The sequence below is a fragment of the Crinia signifera genome, chromosome 9, assembly GCF_055691185.1.
Source record: "Crinia signifera chromosome 9, ASM5569118v1, whole genome shotgun sequence".
In the NCBI taxonomy this organism is placed as follows: domain Eukaryota; kingdom Metazoa; phylum Chordata; class Amphibia; order Anura; family Myobatrachidae; genus Crinia; species Crinia signifera.
This window is the reverse complement of record NC_139225.1, coordinates 158,081,401-158,102,249: the sequence shown is the minus strand read 5'-3', so window position 1 is coordinate 158,102,249 and position 20,849 is coordinate 158,081,401. Positions and strand designations below refer to the sequence as shown.

Here is a 20,849-nt window from a genome sequence, read left to right as displayed (position 1 = left end):
GTGTATCAGGGGGAGATGTTTGAAACCTTTGAAATAGATAAATGGAGAAGGGGCCATACCAACCAGTCTTTGCAAATGTTAGGGGCGGAGCTATCTCCGTGTCCTGCCACCTTGTAAACAAAATTAAAATATCAGGGATTTTCATGCCAACGAAACCACCTGGTTATCCCACATTGATGGTAAAAGTATTCACCTTCGGGCGTAGGCAGTGCTTGATGGCCACCCGAATCATTTCGTTTTAGCCTTTACTTGCTCCAGTTACTGACATGTGCGGCAGCTGACATGGTTACATAGTCAAAGCCCAGTTTAGCCATTTAATGTTTGCACAATTAGGGGCCAGATTCTCTAAGCTTCAAAAGTGATCAAATGGAGAGTGATAAACAGCCAGCCAATCAGCTCCTACCTGCCATGTCACAGTCTGTGTTTGAAAAATGTCAGACAGGAGCTGATTGGCTGGCTGAGAATCTGGCCCTTAGTCTCCTACTGTACCTGCATATTGATTCGCTCCAGAAGTTCCTGCAGACTCTTGGGCTGGGATTTTTTGCTCCGTCCATGTGTTCTGGCTTTTTTCGGGGCCTCTGTCTCCTCGGGTATAATATTAACATAGATAAACTTGAAAGACCCGACCTTGCTGTTGAGCATTCCCGTCCATGTGCCAACTGGTGGCTTTTCAATGATGTCAATGATATCACCGACCTGAGGGTAATAAAAGGAACAGTTTTATCTTCCGTAAGATACGTAAGGGGGGAAAGAGGGGGCAGCACAGTGAGAGGCATTTTCTACTTTCAGTTGAGGGTTTTAGCAAACATTTCCTCTCTTGGACAATCGTATGAAATATCCAGTATAAATAAATCCTCTACTATTTATGTGTTTAAGTTTAATTGTGAACAAATAGGGATGTTCCTTGTTGGATTTACTATCGATGGTCTCCATCTATTATGCGATCTGTGGGTTGCATCAATGGCAGGAAACTATCCGTGGGGAAACTAGATATTTTACACTTTCCAGGGCCATCTATGCAGCGGCTTCAGCTCTGTGTGGTGGCGGGACCTTGCGGACCAATCATGGAAGGAGGTGGGGAAATGTTGGGCATATTGGCAGTTTCCATTAGTTTTCAGCTATCGATGGCAAAACCATCTACCATCTTGGCCAACCACTAATGGTCCCCAAGATGAGGCGGATGTTACAGAGCCGATGAGGTAAGAGCAATGTCTAATTAGTTCACTATATATATATATATATATATATATATATATATATATATATATATATATATATATATAGAGAGAGAGTGAGAGAGAGAGAGCGAGAGGATAATTCTTACTGTAAGTTTGAGCGAATCCTTTTCATAAGGGCTCGGTGTGAAGTCAGTATGGACCTTGGCTTTCCCACAAAACGGGCCCGTGTACAGAGGTGAAGGACTTTCCACATTCATGCTGTCTCTGTTACTGAACATGTATGAAGGACTGCACAGATCACTGCCTGTATGGGGAGGAGACAGTGTCGGAATACAGCACAAGCTCATTTATACAGAATGTTTGCAGACGGTCGACGTGGGCACATGTGATGTGTCAGCTCCCACAAATGTGTAAATATCTAAATTTCTCCTGTTGACCTATCGTCCATATTGATGGTCAGACGGTCAACATTCTAAATGTCGTCTTTTCATACCACGGACATGCTAATAAAAAAATAAAGAATTTTATAAAAAAAAAAAAACTGTGTTCCTGATTGGATTCTATGGATTATGCCCCATTGTCCCCTGCAGACACTGGAGGTCTTACCGGGCATGCCAGGTGTTCAAGAAGGGCAAAGGGAGCCCTGCCTATTTGTCAGTCCTGGGCCCCACAATTTCTGATAACAGCCCTGCCCCCAAGGCCCTCCGTCCCTGCCTGCCCCATCTTAGCATCCCTGTTGTTACATGAACTCACCACTAGAGGTCTGTCTGCTGACTGTCATGTGTTCACTATCCTCGTAGTCTGACAGTTTGCAGGAGAAGCTCCCATCAGGAGATACTGGGGATGAGGATCCTTGTTCTCCTGGTTCTTCCTACAGAAAACATGGAAACAGGGATTTTTACAATTCAGTGAGAAGTAATAGTTACGGTGCCGTCATTCACAGGCCATTAAAATGCTACCTTGGTTAAGGTCCCATGGGGGAGTGGCCAGCCACCACAATGGGTCTTTGTGACCCATTAAAGAGGACATGCAAAGAACGGGACCACCCACTGTCATTGGCATGAGGGCCAAGCTTGCATAGAAACAAACCAAGCAACCAACTTTATCCATGATCCTGTTCCACCAAGAGTAGGGGGTGGGATTGTCAAGCAGTGAGGCCCACCAGGGATTTTCCCAGTGTACCTATGGGCCAGTCCAACCCTGGCTTCTAATACATGTTATTATTAAACCTATAACTTCACATGTTGGATAAAATAAAGAAATCTGGAAACCTGTTCTCACCATTTCATCGGCCATGGCCTTCAGCATGGTCTTTCCTGATTTTCTGTTCATGGTCCGAGATATTACGGCCCGCCACTTTTTGCTGAACTTGCTTCCGCCGTGCTTAACTTCTTCTGTTCCTTTGCTTCCTGACAAGGCATCGTCTTCGAGGATCTGCGAATACAATGGAATCTACGTCACCCATAGAGTAAGGCATGCCGATTTCATTCAAAGTGTCTCTTGGGATGCCGGATAGACTCCTCACATGACTTCGATTTGACACCTTATCAGTCAATAAACACATACTACACAGATTAAGTCAATTTACCAACAATCAAAACGGTCAAAATACCAACAGCCATTGCCCAACAGTCAAAATACCGACACGTTCGAAATGCCGACATTCATTATGCCAACATGGTCCAAATGCCGACACAGTGCAAATTCTGACACTTAAATTGTCGGAAATTAAATTAGTTTTTCATGATTTTTTCTTTGAAGCTGACTTATTCTTACTTCACGATCCAAGTGGGCATAGAGTTAGATTATAATCGTGCGCCGGGCGCTATACAATGTCCATGTCAACCTATGTCAACACAGACCCAAAAAACATGTCTCTGCATTTGGACCGTGTCACAATTTTGACCATGTCGGCATTATGAATGTCAGCATTTTTCAACATGTCGTTATTTTGCTTGTTGGTAATTTGACCGTTGGTATTTTTAATGACGGGAAATAATACTGAACCCGTACCTCACTGGCAAATCAAAAAGCAAACTGTAACATTTTTCAGATTCCCTTGAGAAAAAGCCTGAATTTGTTGAAACGCGCCAGCTGGAGCAGAGGAGGACTTTCCACAATGCAACCTAGGCACCTGCCTAGGGCCCAATAGGTCCTAAGGGGCCCCATAAAGATATCCAAAATGTTCCCATTGCGTGACTACCACGTGATGTCATGGAGCTGCTCACATACTAAGACAGAAATAGCCTTCAAGGTGTGTTACCTGCTGAGAGGGCCCGTCGAAGTACCAGCCCCTGCAGCATCTGATCAGTTGCATAGCACTCCCAGCCTGGACCCTCTCTGGGATATGAGACATGTACAGTACACATTTAATTCAACTTTTAATGACATTGATACGTATCTTCATGTGTAGTATTAGGTATCAGGAAGGGCTGCCCTTCCTGATACCTAATACTATCTAATGCTGCCGCTCTACGCGGTATATATAATGAACACAAGACACTATTATGGTTTTAAGCCATCAGCCAGTATCAAACATAGCACCGGATGACTTCCGCCCTTCCCTAAAAGATCTATACCAATCGGTATCGCCGCTTGATATAGCGTGCGTCACTTCCGCCAACCAGCACAATCAAACCCCGCCAACCAGATATGATGTCACTTCCGCCGCTGGGCAGAGACACCACAGCGTACGGAAATAAACACCAGCCTTCATATACATTGGTGGCAACTGCGATACAGCGCATAACATTAGCGCTTACAATGGGATCCCCTCCTTATATATCCTATCTCTATGTACCACTCCTAGATCATTCAGAGAACCAGTATAATATAATATGCACATTAGATTAGTCACGTGATTTGTCCCGATCACGTGACCATACAACTTTATTGAACACACCTTCTCTGAACAAACATACATTCTTTTGCTTATCTTATACGGTTTGGTTAATTAGATATGTACAAACACTTTCTCCTGTGTTTCCTTTGATGACCCTGTATTTTAACGTTATTACATGTTGAATTTATCTATATTTCTTTGTTTTAACAATATGGTCACATGACCTCCACAAACACTCCCCCAATTGACCCAGGGGGTATATATACAGCTTCCTGCTACATCCTGTTATCACTGCTCCTGATGAAGATGTCCTGAAGACGTCGAAACGCGTTGAGATGAGCCTTATTCAAGACCCTGATATCCATCCCAGTCCATTCCTCCACTTGGACTTCTATCTGGAGCCTGAACCACTTTGCACCAGGCTCGACCACAGCGAACCCATTCCGGACCAGCTTTTATCACTTTGGGCCATTGGTTCCCACCTCCCTCAGCAGTGATCTACGGTGGTGGCATCTCCATCTTCCACCCACCATTCCTGCTTCAATTTATCTGAGGCTCAGGTCCATACCTCCAAGGCAGAGACTCACAGCGGTGGCCACTCCAACCTCCACCCACTATTCCTGCTTCAAAAAACATCTGAGGTATATTGGACCGACAAGCTGGGAATTAACCGGTACCACCTCCAGGTCCCCAGATGAGATTCTGACGTTCCAATCAACTGGTGGTAAATATAACCAAATTTTGGCACACGAACTGTCCTCATCATTTTTTTCTTGGAGCCGAGTGCATGCAGCAAACTCCCCTCCCTACTTACCCCCCTTTTTTTCATCAATCCCCCCCCCCTTTTTTTATCCATTGCGCAATTTTTTAATTACATGTATTTTTCATATTTATTCTCAGAGAGTACTCTCTTTAATTGTTAATTGTACAATAAATGTATTTGTATTTTCCTATACCAAGTGTGTAGTGGTCATCATTCAGAACTACCCAGCGCTGTATACTCTCTTTTTTGTCCTTGTTTCACACGGGGAGCCTTACACACTCCCATATACAGCAGCTTTAATTGGTTTCGAGGTTCACTCTTTTCTTTCTAATCTTTGGGAAGGACACCTAACCTTCCAGCCTGGGCTTATGTGTGTCCACCTCATAGACTCCTGCACTATTATTTGATGTTCTGCTAAGACGATTTTTGCTTTGTGAGAGAGATCTGAACTCTTCAGCTTCTACATAACAACAAAGGGTTAACCCAGCAACGACTCTATCCGGATCTTTGATCTAACCCATAACACCTACATCTGGGCTCGTTTGCAGCGAGCTAGGAATCTGAGACTAAAAAGCAGCTGAAATAATGATGTTATCACCTTTTTTCAGCAGAATTTAAGCTTTGAAGGATTTTCTGGTAACAGTATCTGTGATGTTTGTGTAATAACGTATGCAGCAGAGCGTTGCGCAATCATCTGAGCGATAACGCACAATGTATGAACAGGTCTATCTGCAGGGCTGCCACCAGGAATATTGGGGCCTGGGACTGATTTCCAGTCCCCCCCCCCCCCCCGCCCCCCTTCACTTACTGCCCGGCTCCCCCATGCTGCGTTGCCAGCGCTGTTCAGTGGCTGAATGAAGCCCTGCTCCCGGACATCAGATTCAGGATGCTGGTGGCCAATTAACATGCGGCACCGGCTGGTGAGCCAATCATAGCTTGCCTATTTATTTGTGTCTTGCAATGGGCAACATATAAACTAAAACAAACTTTTGTTCTTTAAATACGGCACCCATCGCATGCCGTATTTAATGGTGTGCGATGCGATGCTTCCGTGAAATTAACAGGAGTACTTGTACATTGAAATATCGCATAGCATCGCATGCCAGCAAACGGCATGCGATGCGATGCAATTTTTTATTGTACAAGCACCCTGATGGGTGCTTACAATGTTAAATGCACCCCCATTGTCAACGGCACCCTCACTATCAACACCAACCCGAAGTGTGGCGAGCGCAGCGAGCCCGTGTGGGGCGGCGGTACGTGTCCTCCGACCTTTTCATACCCCCACTATCCACCGAGCCCGAAGCGTGGCGAGAGCAGCGAGCCCTGCGAGCTGACAGTGAATACGAGCCCAAAGTGTGTCGAGCGCAGCGAGCCCCACGAGGGGGCGTGGAATACATGTAAATTAATCCTTGTCCGCTCGCCACGCTTCGGGCTCGGTGCCTCGCTATGCTCGCCACGCCATCTACAATCAACTCCACACCGACGTGGATATTGGGGGTATGAAAAGGTCGGAGGACGGCGCTCGCCATGCTTGAGGTTGGCATTGATAGTGGGGGTGCCGTTAAAAATGGGGGTGCATTTAACCCTGATGGGACGTGGAATACATGTAAATTAATCCGTGTCCCCTCGCGGGGCTCGCTGCGCTCGCCAAGCTTCGGGGTCGGTGGCTCGCTACGCTCGCCACGCTATCTGCAATCAACTCCACACCGACGTGGATATTGGGGGTATGAAAAGGTCGGAGGACGGCGCTCGCCATGCTTCGGGTTGGCATTGATAGTGGGGGTGCCGTTGACGAAGAGGGTGCATTTAACATTGTAAGCACCCATTAGGGTGCCTGTACAGTTAAAAATCGAATCGCATCGCATCGCAGGCCGCTATATGGCATGTGATGCAATGTGATTGCATAAGAAGCACTACGATCAAAATCGTGGGCGCTGTGCTAGGAAACAAGTACCAAAAAAAACTTTAAAGAGAAAACAAAAACATCATGCCAGCATTTGCAGTGGAATATTCATTGGGTGGAAATTATCTTTTCTTTATGTCATCGAGATTGGTAAAAATGAAACATTAGAATTAGGAGAGATGTAACATTTGCAGGCATAAATTATAATTCTGTGTTGGCATACATATTTGGCATAAAATGACACTTTTATCGGAACTATTTTTACATAAATATGTTTGTTGTATGTTACATATGAATATATTTGTAAACATAATCTATATTAAACCATTATAAGTCATTTAAACCCTTTGAGTGCCAACACCTCTGTGAGAGGTGCAAATTATCTGCTAAAAATGCCAGCGTCACTCACATTTGTTATATAAATTCAAATTAAAATAATGTGTAAAGAGGGGCGTGACCTGACTGGGGAGGCAGCAGGACGTGTGTTTGCTGAGCTTCTGCTGCTGACCCCCTAAACAGCCATAACATCGGCTCCTGGAGGCACCCCCACTCCAAATTTCCCTGCCTTTACACCACAACAATCCGGGCTGTGTGCTGCGGAGCCGGGAGGTCACCCGGTGACCTCTGCGGGTTGCGGCCTAGCCCACACTCTGAAGCCGCGGCCTAAATTTCAGACCCGATCCGCCGGAGGTGGTGACCGGAGGAGAGAGGAAGAGGGAAGAAAAATAAGCCGGGAGAGAGAGGACGGCAGACAGCACCCGCCAGACGCCGACCCCCCTCGCCTCCCCACACCAACCTTGCAGACGCTGCGCTGCTCCTGATCCCGGGGCTGAGATGTGGCGCACTGCTGACCAGGCGCTATCTTGGAGGCTGCGTCCCCACCGACTCCGCCAGCCCTGCGCCGGGACCTGACGCCGCGGAGTAAGCGGGGACACAGAATACACCCGCCTGTCATCGCCCACCCTCACCTCCTCACATTAGCTCCAGCCGGGGATGAGACGCGGCTGCCGGGGCTGAGACGCCATACTGCTGGCCGGGCGCCATCTTGAGAGCTGCGCCCCCGCACGGTGCTCCCGGCCCAGCGCCGCTGAGAAGGTAAGCGGGAGACCCATACCATACCCGCCCGATGCTACCCACCCCCACCCCCCATGCCACCTGTATAGGCCTGAAGCGGCAGAACACAGAGCACAGCGCTGGATGGGCGCCATCTTCCTTACTGACTGCACACCCGTCTGCTCTGCCAGAGCCTGCAGGGGAGAAAGACCAGCACCTGGGACACACTGCTGTACCCCTAAGACCTGCTGCCACACTACAGACTAGCCTCCCCATATCTCCAATAACCCCACAATAACCTTACCTGGCTGGCAGTGCCTCTGAGGCCACATTCACCACAAATATCAGCCTGAGCCAGACACCCCAGGAAATGGAAATCCTGCATGCTCCCTACTAGACCCAGCCAACACTGCCATAAAACCACTCAGCACCTGGGCACACGTGCCGACCGGCACTCACCCCCCAGACTACTTATCCTACAGCACAGTACATAGTATACCCCTCTGTGCTTAGAGAGAGAGACTTGTGCACCCGATATACACTGCTTCACTGCTGCCCTCAACACACTACATGCTGCAGAAATATCCTGGCAGATAGGAAAAGAAGCGACAGCTCTTGTTTAATGATGTAACTAATGGACTGATTCTCACAGTCGTGGCCCACCTATAATCCATGCTACGCCGTGTCTCATAGCACATACTTGATCCTAAAGCCTATCTCTTCAACCATATGAAAAGATTCCTGGTCTCTTCATCCATGACCCCCACTGGCTCTTCTACACGAGATAGCACCCAGGGAGGCAACTCTTCAGATTCAGGAGAATCCTCCACTCGCTCCGGGTCCAGACGTAGGCGCAAATCTACATCTACCACCCGCCCACCGAAAATGAAACCCTCAGACATCGCCGCGGTGCTGGGCCTGCTGGATGAAAAGCTGGCCGACATCAAAGAGGCCATAGACTCCACACTAACACAGCTAACCCAACACTCTAGCCGCATAGAAGAGCTAGAACAGAGAGTCTCTAATCTAGAAGATGATCTACATACAACTCAAGAAACAATCGAGACTCAACACGCGGACATCACCAACCTCACCGACAAACTTGATGATCTCGAAAACCGTGGCCGAAGAAATAACCTGTGAGTGATCGGCATCCCAGAGTCGATAAAAGGTCACAAACTACTTGACCTCCTTTCCAACTGTATCCCGGAACAACTAGCTATGAATATGAGGGGCGTACCTCTGGCCATTGAACGGGCGCATCGTATTGGCCCGGATCGGAAAAACACCTCTGGACGCCCACGGCCCGTCATCATGAGAATCCTGAACTATGCAGATAAATCAGCGCTCGTAGATCACTATCGCAAGATGGCCAACTTATCTTACAAGGGTGAACGCTTACTTATATTCCAGGACTTCTCCAACCAGGTTGCAGCCAAACGTAAAGAATTCACCCCTATCTGCAAGCAGCTATTTGAAAGCAAGACCAAGTTCTCTTTGTTATATCCTGCCCGCCTGCGAATCTTTGAGAATGGAAAACCGATCTTTTTCGAAGACCCAGCCGCTGCGCAAGCTCATCTTTCCCGCCCTGACACTTGAACTGGCTTGAGGCGCTGCTGTTTGTCATTATCTTACCCTGCACAGTGGGCCACACTGTGAGTATGTCTCGGCATACCGTGTATGTTCACACAATGTACCCTGAGTATATTTTTTCCTTTTTTTTCCTTTCCTCTCCTAATTTTTTCCTTTTTTGTAATTGTATTTGTTAGTGTTATGTTTGCCTGCCTAGCTCTGGAGCTTAGATCTACCCCGGGGTGCTCTCTCTCTGCTCGCTGGGACGGAGAGAGGCCCTGCTTTAATACCTTCTCCACCTTTACTGTGATGCTATCCACTGGCATAGGTTAATATAACAGACCATAACAATCCCCACCAAGACTCTATAGGGAATGCCCCATTACTAGCATATAATTTAATATCCTGGAATGTAGAGGGATTAATACCCCAGTGAAACGAAAGAAAGTGCTATCCCACCTTAATCGCTTTAAACCCATATTTTATTCCTCCAGGAAACAAACTGGACCGTAGACCCTAGAAATTCTCTAAAAGCCCCCTGGATCGGAGAATGCATATCCGCTCCCTACACTAATAAAACCAGAGGTGTAGCCATAATATTCCAGAAAAACTTACAATACATATGCAAGAAGAAATTCATAGACCCAGAGGGAAGATATATCTTATTAGAAGCATCCATCGACAATGTAGATTACCTGTTGGTTAATGTATATGCAGTGGTGCAAGTAGAAAAAATGGCTTAGTGGTACTGTGCTGCGCGCCGAAGGCGCGCGTTGAAAATGGGTGTGGTCAGGGCGTGGTCAGGGGCGTGGTCATGACACAATGGGGAGTGGCTACAAGACAAATATGTGCCAGATATGCCCCCATAATGCCACACATATGCCCCCACAGCGCTAGATATGCCTCCACAATGCCACACATGCCCCCCCCACAGTGCTAGTTATGCCCCCCAGTGCCAGATATGCCCCCACAGTGCTAGTTATGCCCCCCACAGTGCCACACATATGCCCCCACAGTGCTAGTTATGCCCCCAGTGCCAGATATGCCCCCACAGTGCCACACGTATGCCCCCACAGTGCTAGTTATGCCCCCAGTGCCAGATATGCCCCCACAGTGCCACACATATGCCCCCACAGTGCTAGTTATGCCCCCAGTACCAGATATGCCCCCACAGTGCTAGTTATGCCCTCAGTGCCACACATATGCCCCCACAGTGCTAGTTATGCCTCCCACAGTGCCAGAATATATGCTCCCCACAGTGCTAGAATATATGCCCCCTACAGTGCCAGAATATATGCCCCCCACAGTGTCAGAATATATGCTCCCCACAGTGCCAGAATATATGCCCCCCACAGTGCCAGAATATATGCCCCCCACAGTGCCAGAATATATGCCCCCCACAGTGCCAGAATATATGCTCCCCCACAGTGCCAGAATATATGCCCCCCCACAGTGCCAGTATATATGCTCCCCCACAGTGCCAGAATATATGCCCCCCACAGTGCCAGTATATATGCTCCCCCACAGTGCCAGAATATATGCCCCCCACAGTGCCAGAATATATGCCCCCCAGTGTCAGAATATATGCCCCCCAGTGTCAGAATATATGCCCCCCACAGTGCCAGAATATATGCCCCCCAGTGTCAGAATATATACCCCCCAGTGTCAGAATATATGCCCCCCACAGTGCCAGAATATATGCCCCCCACAGTGCCAGAATATATGCCCCCCACAATGCCAGAATATATGCCCCCCCCCCCACAGTGCCAGAATATATGCCCCCCACAGTACCAGAATATATGCCCCCCCCCCCCCACAGGCTGCTCCCCTTGTGTAACAGGACCCCACAGGCTGCTCACTGCTCCCCCTGTATTACTACCCCAATGATCTACGTACCTGGTCTTGCAGTCAGGTGTGTCCATCGAGGCGGCTCCGTCCTTCCACACGATGGCTCCAGCGAGACTCCGGCTCCATCCAGACTCCAGCGCCGTCCATTCCATCCTGGGACACCTGGCGTGTGGTGAGGCGGGACGTCGGTGCCTGGGTCTGCGGGGGATGCTGGGCATCATGCGGCGCCGGAGCCATGGCGTCACAACATCATGGCGCAAACCGGCGCATGCGCATTGGACAGCGCTCGCCGGGTTTTTATGGCTGTATGGGGTACCGGCACTATTTGTTATAGCGGTACGCCGTACCACCCCGTACCGCCATACTTTCACCCCTGTGTATATGCCCGAACACTCCTAACAAAACTTTCTATTCAGTACTTCTACAGAAAATCCTTTCCTAGGGAAACAAGAATCTGATTCTGGGAGGAGATTTCAACTCAGTCGTCGATCCATCCATAGACAGGTCCAAGGTAAGCTCACATGCCACTGGCACTGACAGCAGTACTCTTCTCTCCTTCTGCTCCCAACTAACTCTTGTAGATCCCTGGAGAATACACCACCCACTACATAGAGAATTCTCCTTCTTTTCACACCCGCATTCAACGCACTTACGAATAGATTACATATTTACTTCCCAGTATTTGCTCCCTAAGATCACCCACACTTCTATCAAAGATATCATTATCTCTGATCACGCTCCCATATCTTTAACCCTTCACCTTACGCTGCCTCAATACTTTTCAAAGAGCTGGAGATTCCCCGCCTATCTCACACACTCCGAAGACTTTCTTCTACACTTAAAACAGAACTGGTGTAGTTATACGACAGATAACTCAGTGCATGAAGATGACCCTTCGTTGTTCTGGGGGGCCTCGAAAGCTGTCCTTAGAGTACACATAATGTCATATATTCACTCTAAACGTAAAAAATTCTCAACCCAACTCCATAGTCTAAGCTCCGAGCTCACATCGGCCTATAGAGCCTACAAACTACATGATGATCCCACCCACAGGGAGGCTTACCTCACAGCAAAAAAAAATTATGACACCTATCTTACGGAGCAGGCTCAAACTCAACACAATTATCAAAGAAATAAATATCATCGCTGGGGTAACAAATCCGGTAGGCTGTTGGCGAACCTCGCCAAGGGCTCACAGCCCAGGACTTGGGTTAGCGCCATCAATAGCTCAGACAGGATTATCACCAACCCTACTGCTATATGTGAAGAATTTATGCACTACTACAAAACCTTATATACAGCTGACCCAGACAACGAGGCGGAGGGATCCCCTTTCTTAAAATAAGCCAATTTACCAACACTAACACAGGAAGAGAAAGATCTTCTGGATAGTCCCATCACCGAGGCAGAAACTATGGCAACAATTAAATCATTGCCCAATGGCAAGAGCCCTGGCCCAGACGGTTTTGGCCCGGAATTTTACAAAATGCTCAGTAGCGAAATAGCCCCCACGTTGACTAAATTATACAATCACATCCTATCCTCTGGGGCCGCCCCAATTAGGTTCAATGAAGCAAGAATCATAGTGATAGCTAAGCCAGGAAAAGACCCCTCGCTCACAAGTTCCTATCGCCCAATATCACTCTTAAACCAAGACCTTAAAATTCTGACTAAACTTATGGCCAATAGACTACAAGACCCATTAGCTCGCCTAATCTCACCCGCTCAGTTGGGATTTCTTAAAGGTAGGCAGTCAGTACAGGGAATCCGCGCAGCCATAGCTGCGATCACACACACTTGTTCCCAACAGATGCAAAATAACATCTTAATTAATCTTGATGCCGAAAAGGCCTTTGACAAGATTGCATGGCCCCACCTAACCAGAGTACTCCATTATCAAGGCTTTGGGGAAACTTTTTGCAGGCTGGTCTCTACCCTTTACACCAATCCCACAGCACAAGTATTAGTCAACAACATGCTATCCTCGTCTTTCTGTCTGGAGAGAGGAACACGGCAGGGATGCCCCCTATCCCCACTACTTTTTAACCTAGCATTAGACCCGTTCATTAGGTACATCACACAGTTGCGAGGCTATTCTGGGATAACTATAGGTAACAGAGAATTACGAATTATAGCTTTTGCAGATGACTTATTGATTTTTATGTCTAACCCAAACCGAGACGTTCCCCAGCTAACCTCAGCCATTAGCAGGTTCTCAACTTTTGCTGGCTTCTCGATCAACTTTGCAAAATCGGAAGCACTAGCCATGTTCGGGCGAGCAAGGTTCTCCCAGACCACCCCTTTTCCCTTTAAATGGGCGACGAATAACATCACCTTCCTAGGCATAGCCCTTACACCGCACACCCGGGATCTTTACTCCCATAATATCACCCCTGTCATACGCAAAATACAAACTGAACTTAACCTTTGGCAGGATTTGCCATTGAACTTGTTGGGTCGTTGTAACTTGGTCAAGTTACAACGACCCAACAAGTTCAATGACAAAGATGGCTAGTTTCCCCAAGCTCCTCTATATCCTACAAATGACCCCTCTTCTAGTAACCAAATCAGACCTCACAACATTGAACACTGCCATCTCCCGTTTCATCTGGAACAAAAAACGGCCGAGAATTAGTTACAAGAAAATGACACAAACGGTCAATAGGGGAGGAACTAACCTACCCAATATTAAACAATACAACTTGGCCTGCCTTCTACGCTTCGCGATAGATTGGATCAAGACATCTAACATATACACAGACGTAACACTAGAGTCTCAACTATGTACTCCTCTCTCCCTCACTTACCTGCTACACGCCAAGCCCTCTATCCTGCGCTCCCGAACGCAAGATAATCTATTATTGACTACAACTGTGCGGGCCTGGCAGATATCTAGGAAAACATTAAAACTCCTACACCGCCATTCCTTATCCTTCCCTTGGTAGGCAACTTAGATTTCCAAAAAGGCTTGGCTACGACACCTTTCACAGAGTGGAGACCTGCAGGCATTATGACCCTACGGGACTTGCTGAACACTTCTAACAAACCACTGACATTCGCGGAGGCCTCACAGAAATATAACCTACAACCCCAGCATAACTTTGCATATTTTCAGGCATCCCATTATCTGCGTTCTGTCTTGTCTGTGCTGCAGAACCAAGATTTTACAAATCCTCTAGACTCTCTACACCGCACCACATTCTATTCCACCTCTATTATATACTCACGGATACGTACGGAACTTGACCCAGAGACGGAACTCCTAGAGATAACCAAATGGACAACCCAAATCCCGTCCCTCTCCCCCAAGACCCTCATGAAAACTTTCAATATTAATTTAAAACTTATCCCAGCAAGCTTTTACCAAGAAATGGCATACAAAATGCTCCATAGAGCATACCTATCACCTAAAAAACGACATTTAATGGGTATCGCAGAAGGGACAAAATGCCCCAAATGTTCCATAGACGATGAAGACATTTTACACTGCTTCTGGGACTGCCACCATATACAGAAGTTTTGGAACGACCTCTGTCACTACAGCGCCACAACCCTGAACATATCGTTTAACTGTACTATCTCTTGGGCACTCTTTGGATGCCTAACCGACCAACCCCAAATTCCAAAATATAGCAAAAAACTTGTGATCATCCTGTCCGCAGTAGGCAGGAAAGCTATACTACAACAGTGGATACATGTCCACATGGCAACATGGCAACCAATAGGCTTCTATTTCTGTTCACTATGGACTGGCTAGAAACGACTTTACATAAAGAAAAACTAACACCCTTCCTTTTTCAATGCTGGGAAAAATACATACAGACTCTCCCCCCAAACACCCCCCCCCCCCCACACACACTAAAACAGCAATACAAAACTGTTTCCAACACACTACATGGTACTCTTACCAACTCCTTGCTAATCATAATCCTATCTCCTCTGGACTGACCACCCTGACTTTCCCTATACCTTCACCTGACCTTAACTAGATGGATACTCTGTGGATGGATCAATGGCTCCTGGACGTGGGTAGGCAATAGGTTATAGTAGTAGTAGATGATTGTTGTTATTAGTTTAAAATTAAACTAGAAAAAACCTGTTAGACATAAGCTCTAATTTTGTTGCATTTTGACACATGATTGTTCTGAATGTAGCTAACAGACAGCGTATGCCAGAGGCGGAACTAGCGAGTTGTGGGCCCAGGTGCAAAAATATGCTTCGGGCCCCCCCCACTGCAGAACCCATTACACATTATGCTGCACACTGTAGTGGCCATTACACATTTTCCTGCACACCGTCATGCCCATTACACATTGCAACACACTGTAATGCCCATTAAACATTGCTGCACACTGTATTGCCTATTAACATTATGCCACACACCGTAATGCCCATTACATTATGCCACACACCATAATGTCCATTACACCTTATGCCACACATGTAATTCCCATTAAATATTATGTCCCCAGTAATGTTTACACATAATCCCCCCCAGTAGTGCCCCTTAAACATTGCTCACATTAGTGCCATATAAGATGGGAGTAGAGAGCTCACCTGTGTGGTGTGTGCTCTGCTCCTATGCTGCTGACCGGCTCATACAATCGCTGATGGTCATTTGAAATATGGCACAGGGTAGTGAGCCAATTAGAGCTGACGGTTCGGCAGAGGTCCGCTAACTGCGGCTTCCGGTCCGTGAGCTCTGATAGGCTGGTGGGCAGGAGCCATTTTTCAAATGTCTGTCGGTGCTGGCTTGAGCCCCTCAGCAGCCAAGGAGCTGAAAGTACACCACAAAGAGCCATGGCTATGGGCAGTGAGTGGCCATGTGCTGCTCCCCCCCAGGACCCAGCACTCTAGGCTGCAGCCTGCCTGATCATCCTAATGGTTTATCAGGCCCTGGACCCCTCCCTGTAGTATAATTATTATATATCAGCCCCCTCCCTGTAGTATAATCAACAGCCCCCTCCCCCATAGTATTATTAATAGTAACAGCCCCCATGTCCTCTATTTAAAATGTCTGCCCCCCCTCTCTTACTTTATATATACATACTTACAGATAGCACCAGGTGGCAGACCATGTCAAGGTGTTTTCACTGACAGGTACACACAGCAGCCAGTCGTCATCAGAAGCAGCTCCAGACCAGTACCCAGAGTGATTACAGGCAGCCAGACAGGGGGAGTGAGAGGATATGGAACCTGAACCCCGCAGCTGGAGGAGCAGGGAGGATGCAGCATGGGACCTCAGAGCCAGCTAGGGTTACCACCTTTTTGTTGAGAGATTCCCGGACATTGGCCCGCCCCTTGACACACCCACTGACCCGCCCCAGCCCCGCCCTTTGACCCGCCTTATGTTGATTTTTTTTTTAACCTTTGCTTCAATTTCATTCTTGATTTTTCACACCATAATGCCAGTTACATGTTAGTTAACACATTAATGGGCATTACAAGTTATGCCACACACCGTGATGCCCAATACACATTATGCCAGGGCTCAACAATTTTTTTTGAAACGAGGGACAACATGGACAATGCGCGCCGAAGGCGCGCGTCAAAATTTTCAACATAATGCCGACACACCACACACCCATTACATAGTATACCACATGCCATAATGGCCATTACAAGTTATGCCACACACCGTGATGCCCAATACACATTATGCCAGGGCTCAACAATCTTTTTTGAAACGAGGGACAACATGGACAGTGCGCGCCGAAGGCGCGCGTCAAAATTTTCAACATAATGCCGACACACCACACACCCATTACATAGTATACCACATGCCATAATGGCCATTACAAGTTATGCCACACACCGTGATGCCCAATACACATTATGCCAGGGCTCAACAATCTTTTTTGAAACGAGGGACAACATGGACAATGCGCGCCGTAGGCGCACGTCAAAATTTTCAACATAATGCCGACACACCACACACCCATTACATAGTATACCACATGCCATAATGGCCATTACATGTTATGCCACACACCATGATGCCCATTATATATTATGCCCATTACTCGTTATGGCAGGACTCAAATATTTTGTAAAGTAGGGACAAAACGGACAGTGGGCGCCGAAGGCGGGCACCAAAAAGCTCACTGTAATGCCGATTACGTCACACACCCATTACATAGTATACCACATGCAATAATGCCCATTAGATGTTATGCCATACACTGTGATGCCCATTACACATTATGCCAGGACTGACATGTTTTCTAAAGTAGGGACAACATAGTCAGTGCGCGCCACAAAAAAAATCACTGTAATGCCGATTAAATGTCACACACCCATTACATAGTATACCACATTCCATAATGCCCATTACGTTATGCCACACACCATAATGCCCATTACACATTATAGCAAACACCATAATGCGTAATGGGCATTTAGTACACTATGGCAAGTATTCAATGCCGGTGCGAGCGGCCGGCGAGGGGGTTAAACTGCGAGGATCACAGAAAACCAGTGATCCTCGCAGTTTAACCCCCGCGCCGGCCGCTCGCACTATGCAACGTTCCGGGGGAATCCTCGCAGTCACAGAACGGCGAGGATTCCCCTAAACTGCGAGAGCCGAGGCTAGTGCAGCAAACTCGCAGTAATTAGCCTCGATTCTCGCAGCTTTTGGAGGCACATTCGCAAATTCCCCCTCGCTCAAAAAACGGAGCGAGGGGGAATTTGCGAATGAGAGGTGTCCGTTGAATACTGACAGGGTGAGCGGTGACTGCGAGCAAAAAGTCCTGCTCGCAGTCACCGCTCGCCCACGGCATTGAATATATGCCTAAATGTATTAACAAAACGTATTCACAAATTAGGTAAAACCAAAAAAAGGGGATAATATATCTCCAGTGGGGCTGATGGAGAACTTAGTCCCACTTTGATGTATAAAGTACCGGGCTGTTGTGTGATAAAGCCAGGGGGTGTGTTGCAGGTAGCTGGCGTCCCTACTCCCTGCAGTGACACCCCTGGTTTACCTTTTGACAGGACTGTTCCCTGCATCCCACGTAGGTGATGAATGCTGTGCCCTCCTCAGTCTGGGGTGCGGGGGCTGGCAGTAAGCTTTCTCCGGAGTTACTGTATATAGATTGCCATGCTGTCACCGGAGCATTGCACCGACTGCCAGAAGCAACCCGGCAACAGTGGACCACACACGAGGAACACCCCTTCTTAGCACTGCGGCGGGTGGACTACTGGCTGCCTGGAAAGATAACTATAATTTTGATCCGGCACTGGGACTGGCTCACGCTGGGGTGCGCCCGCTGTCACGCAGCGCCGCAGGAGGAGAAGCCAGAAAGCATGAAGAAGTCAGAAAGCCGGAAAGCACATAATGAGTGACATACAGTCTCTCCCTCCTCCGTGCCGCCGGCAGAGTGTAAAAGTGAGTGAGACGGAGCGTCCTCATGTCAGGTGGCAGCAATTCCCGGACATTGTATAGTCCGGGACAGCCACCCGCCCGGACTCCGGACGCCGGTCTCAATTACCGGACTGTCCGGAGTAATCCCGGACGGGTGGTAACCCTAGAGCCAGCATATGCCCTCCACCAGCAGTGTGAAGACACACAGGGGCCCGGGCTCCCTTCCTCTGACATGTAACAGCGGGGATCGGGCGGCTCTCTGCACAGCAATCCGCAGCAGCTCCAGATCCCCAGGCGCACCCACATCAGCAATCCGCGGCAGCAGCTCCAGATCCCCGGGCGCACCAACATCAGCAATCAGCGGCAGCAGCTCCAGATCCCCGGGCGCACCCACATCAGCAATCCGCGGCAGCAGCTCCAGATCCCTGTGCGCACCCATGTCAGCAATCCGGGGCATCAGCTCCAGATCCCCGTGCGCACCCACATCAGCATCTGCGGCAATCAGCCTTAGATGCTGTTGTGGGTGCATCTGGCATGGAATCTGTTGCCGCGGATTGCTGATGTGGGTGCACCCGGGGATCTGGAGCTGCTGCGGATTGCTGTGCATTAAGCCGCCCGATCCCCGCTGTTACATGTCAGAGGAAGGGAGCCCTCTGTGCGTTCACACTTCTGCTGGCACCTGCTGATGCTAGGAGACGAGCATCCCCCACCCTGTCAATGGGCTTGGTGCTGCGGATTGGATCCACAACAGAGATCCGATCCGTCACACCTCCTCTGCCCGCACAACATTCTATACGTCCGCCGTCGCGTTTCCCCCTGTGGGCCCCCGCACCCACGCTGCTAAACTTTAAGTAAAAAAAATTATGGAAATGACAGCATGCGGTGCAGGGGGCACGGGCCCATGAACTACTTGGGCCCCGGTGCACTGCACCGTCTGCACCGGCAGTAGTTCCGCCCCTGGCGTATGCTACCTTGCGCACATCAGGCCGACAGGCCGACCGCCGGATGGAAACATACTGTATACGTAGCATATGTTGACTGTCCCTCTTTCTTCGTCTAAGCTCTCAATTTCCCTTTCTTTTTAGTTACGTAAAACTTCAAGGTTACTGATATCATTGGACGTGTTGTATTCTTATGGTTGTACTGTAGTTTAAGTTGAAACTTTCACACCAATGACTTGCATCACCGAATTACTACAATCCTTACTGTGATGCCTGAAAATGATTCAGTTTGTATTGAACGCATTGGGCGGTATTCAATGAGCCTGATTCACTAGGTTTTTATGGCGAATTTGTGCTGTTTGGCGAATTTTTGACAAAAACGGTGAATCACCCTATTCAATGACCAGATGGCGAATACATTTCAAGGTTTTTTTCGCCATGATTCACCGAGTAGCAATCGCTATTTTTTTCTGGTGAAGTGGAATGTGAACTTCTAAAATAAAGTGTTTTGTTTTTTACATTTGGTGTCAAAAAATCAGGAATTTTATTCTGAGGAGGGGCATGCTATTTTTATTCATGTGCTGTAAGCACATGAATATATATTTAATTTAAATATATATATTTTTTTACACTGACCAGCCAGCAGGGGGCGCCGGAGCCGAGCCGCTCATTAGATATTCATATATTCACTGCACCCGATCGTTACATATGCATGATCGGGTGTAGTGAATATACCCGGTCCCCTGCTGGCACCCCCGGGGGGCAGCCTGTGCTGCCTGGCACCCGAGGAGCCCACCTCCCCCCCACATACGCTCTGGGGCAGGCAGAGAGACTTCCATTTCCCTGCCTGCCACCGTCCTCAGGCTCTCTGCGGCATTCGCCGCAGGAGCTCATATTCGCCGGTCAGGGGCAGCGAGCCCCTGACTCATTGAATACCGGAGCCGGCGAGGCTCCGGAACGTGGCGAATGAGCAGCGAATCCTAAACAGGATTCGCTGCACCTCGCCGGTATTCACATTGAATACCGCCCATTGTGTTTAATGTGCAAAGTTCTCAATAAAACACATATTGAAAAAAAAAAAATAATGTGTAAAAAAAAGATTATGTGGGGTGATTCAGGTTGGTTTGCTGATGGACAAAACCATGCTGCACTGCAGGTGAGGCTGACATGTGCAGAAAGAGTTAGATTTGGGTGGGGGGTGTACTTCAAACTGATATCTATTATTACAGCGTTTAAATAAAGACCCCAGTATTTACCCTGCACGGAAACAAAATAACTCCACCAAGGGTAAACAAGTTACATCTGCCAAGTTACATCTGCCCCACCTGCAGTGCACATGGTTTTGTCCATCAGCAAACCAAATGTGCTTTGCAAACCAACCCG

At 48.0% G+C, this 20,849-nt stretch overlaps 1 protein-coding gene across 2 annotated transcripts in view; it reads right to left on the bottom strand.

Moving 5' to 3' along the window:
- The window catches only part of XPNPEP2 (X-prolyl aminopeptidase 2), a 132,134-nt gene that overhangs the window by 5,564 nt on the left and 105,721 nt on the right, over positions 1-20,849 (bottom strand). For both annotated transcript variants that reach the window (XM_083160339.1, XM_083160338.1), the window contains 4 exons: positions 2,460-2,612; positions 1,932-2,049; positions 1,325-1,482; positions 490-696 (listed from right to left, as the gene is read on the bottom strand). In XM_083160339.1, the coding sequence (XP_083016465.1) occupies positions 490-696; positions 1,325-1,482; positions 1,932-2,049; positions 2,460-2,612 (636 nt within the window). The remainder of the gene's footprint in view (positions 1-489; positions 697-1,324; positions 1,483-1,931; positions 2,050-2,459; positions 2,613-20,849) is intronic.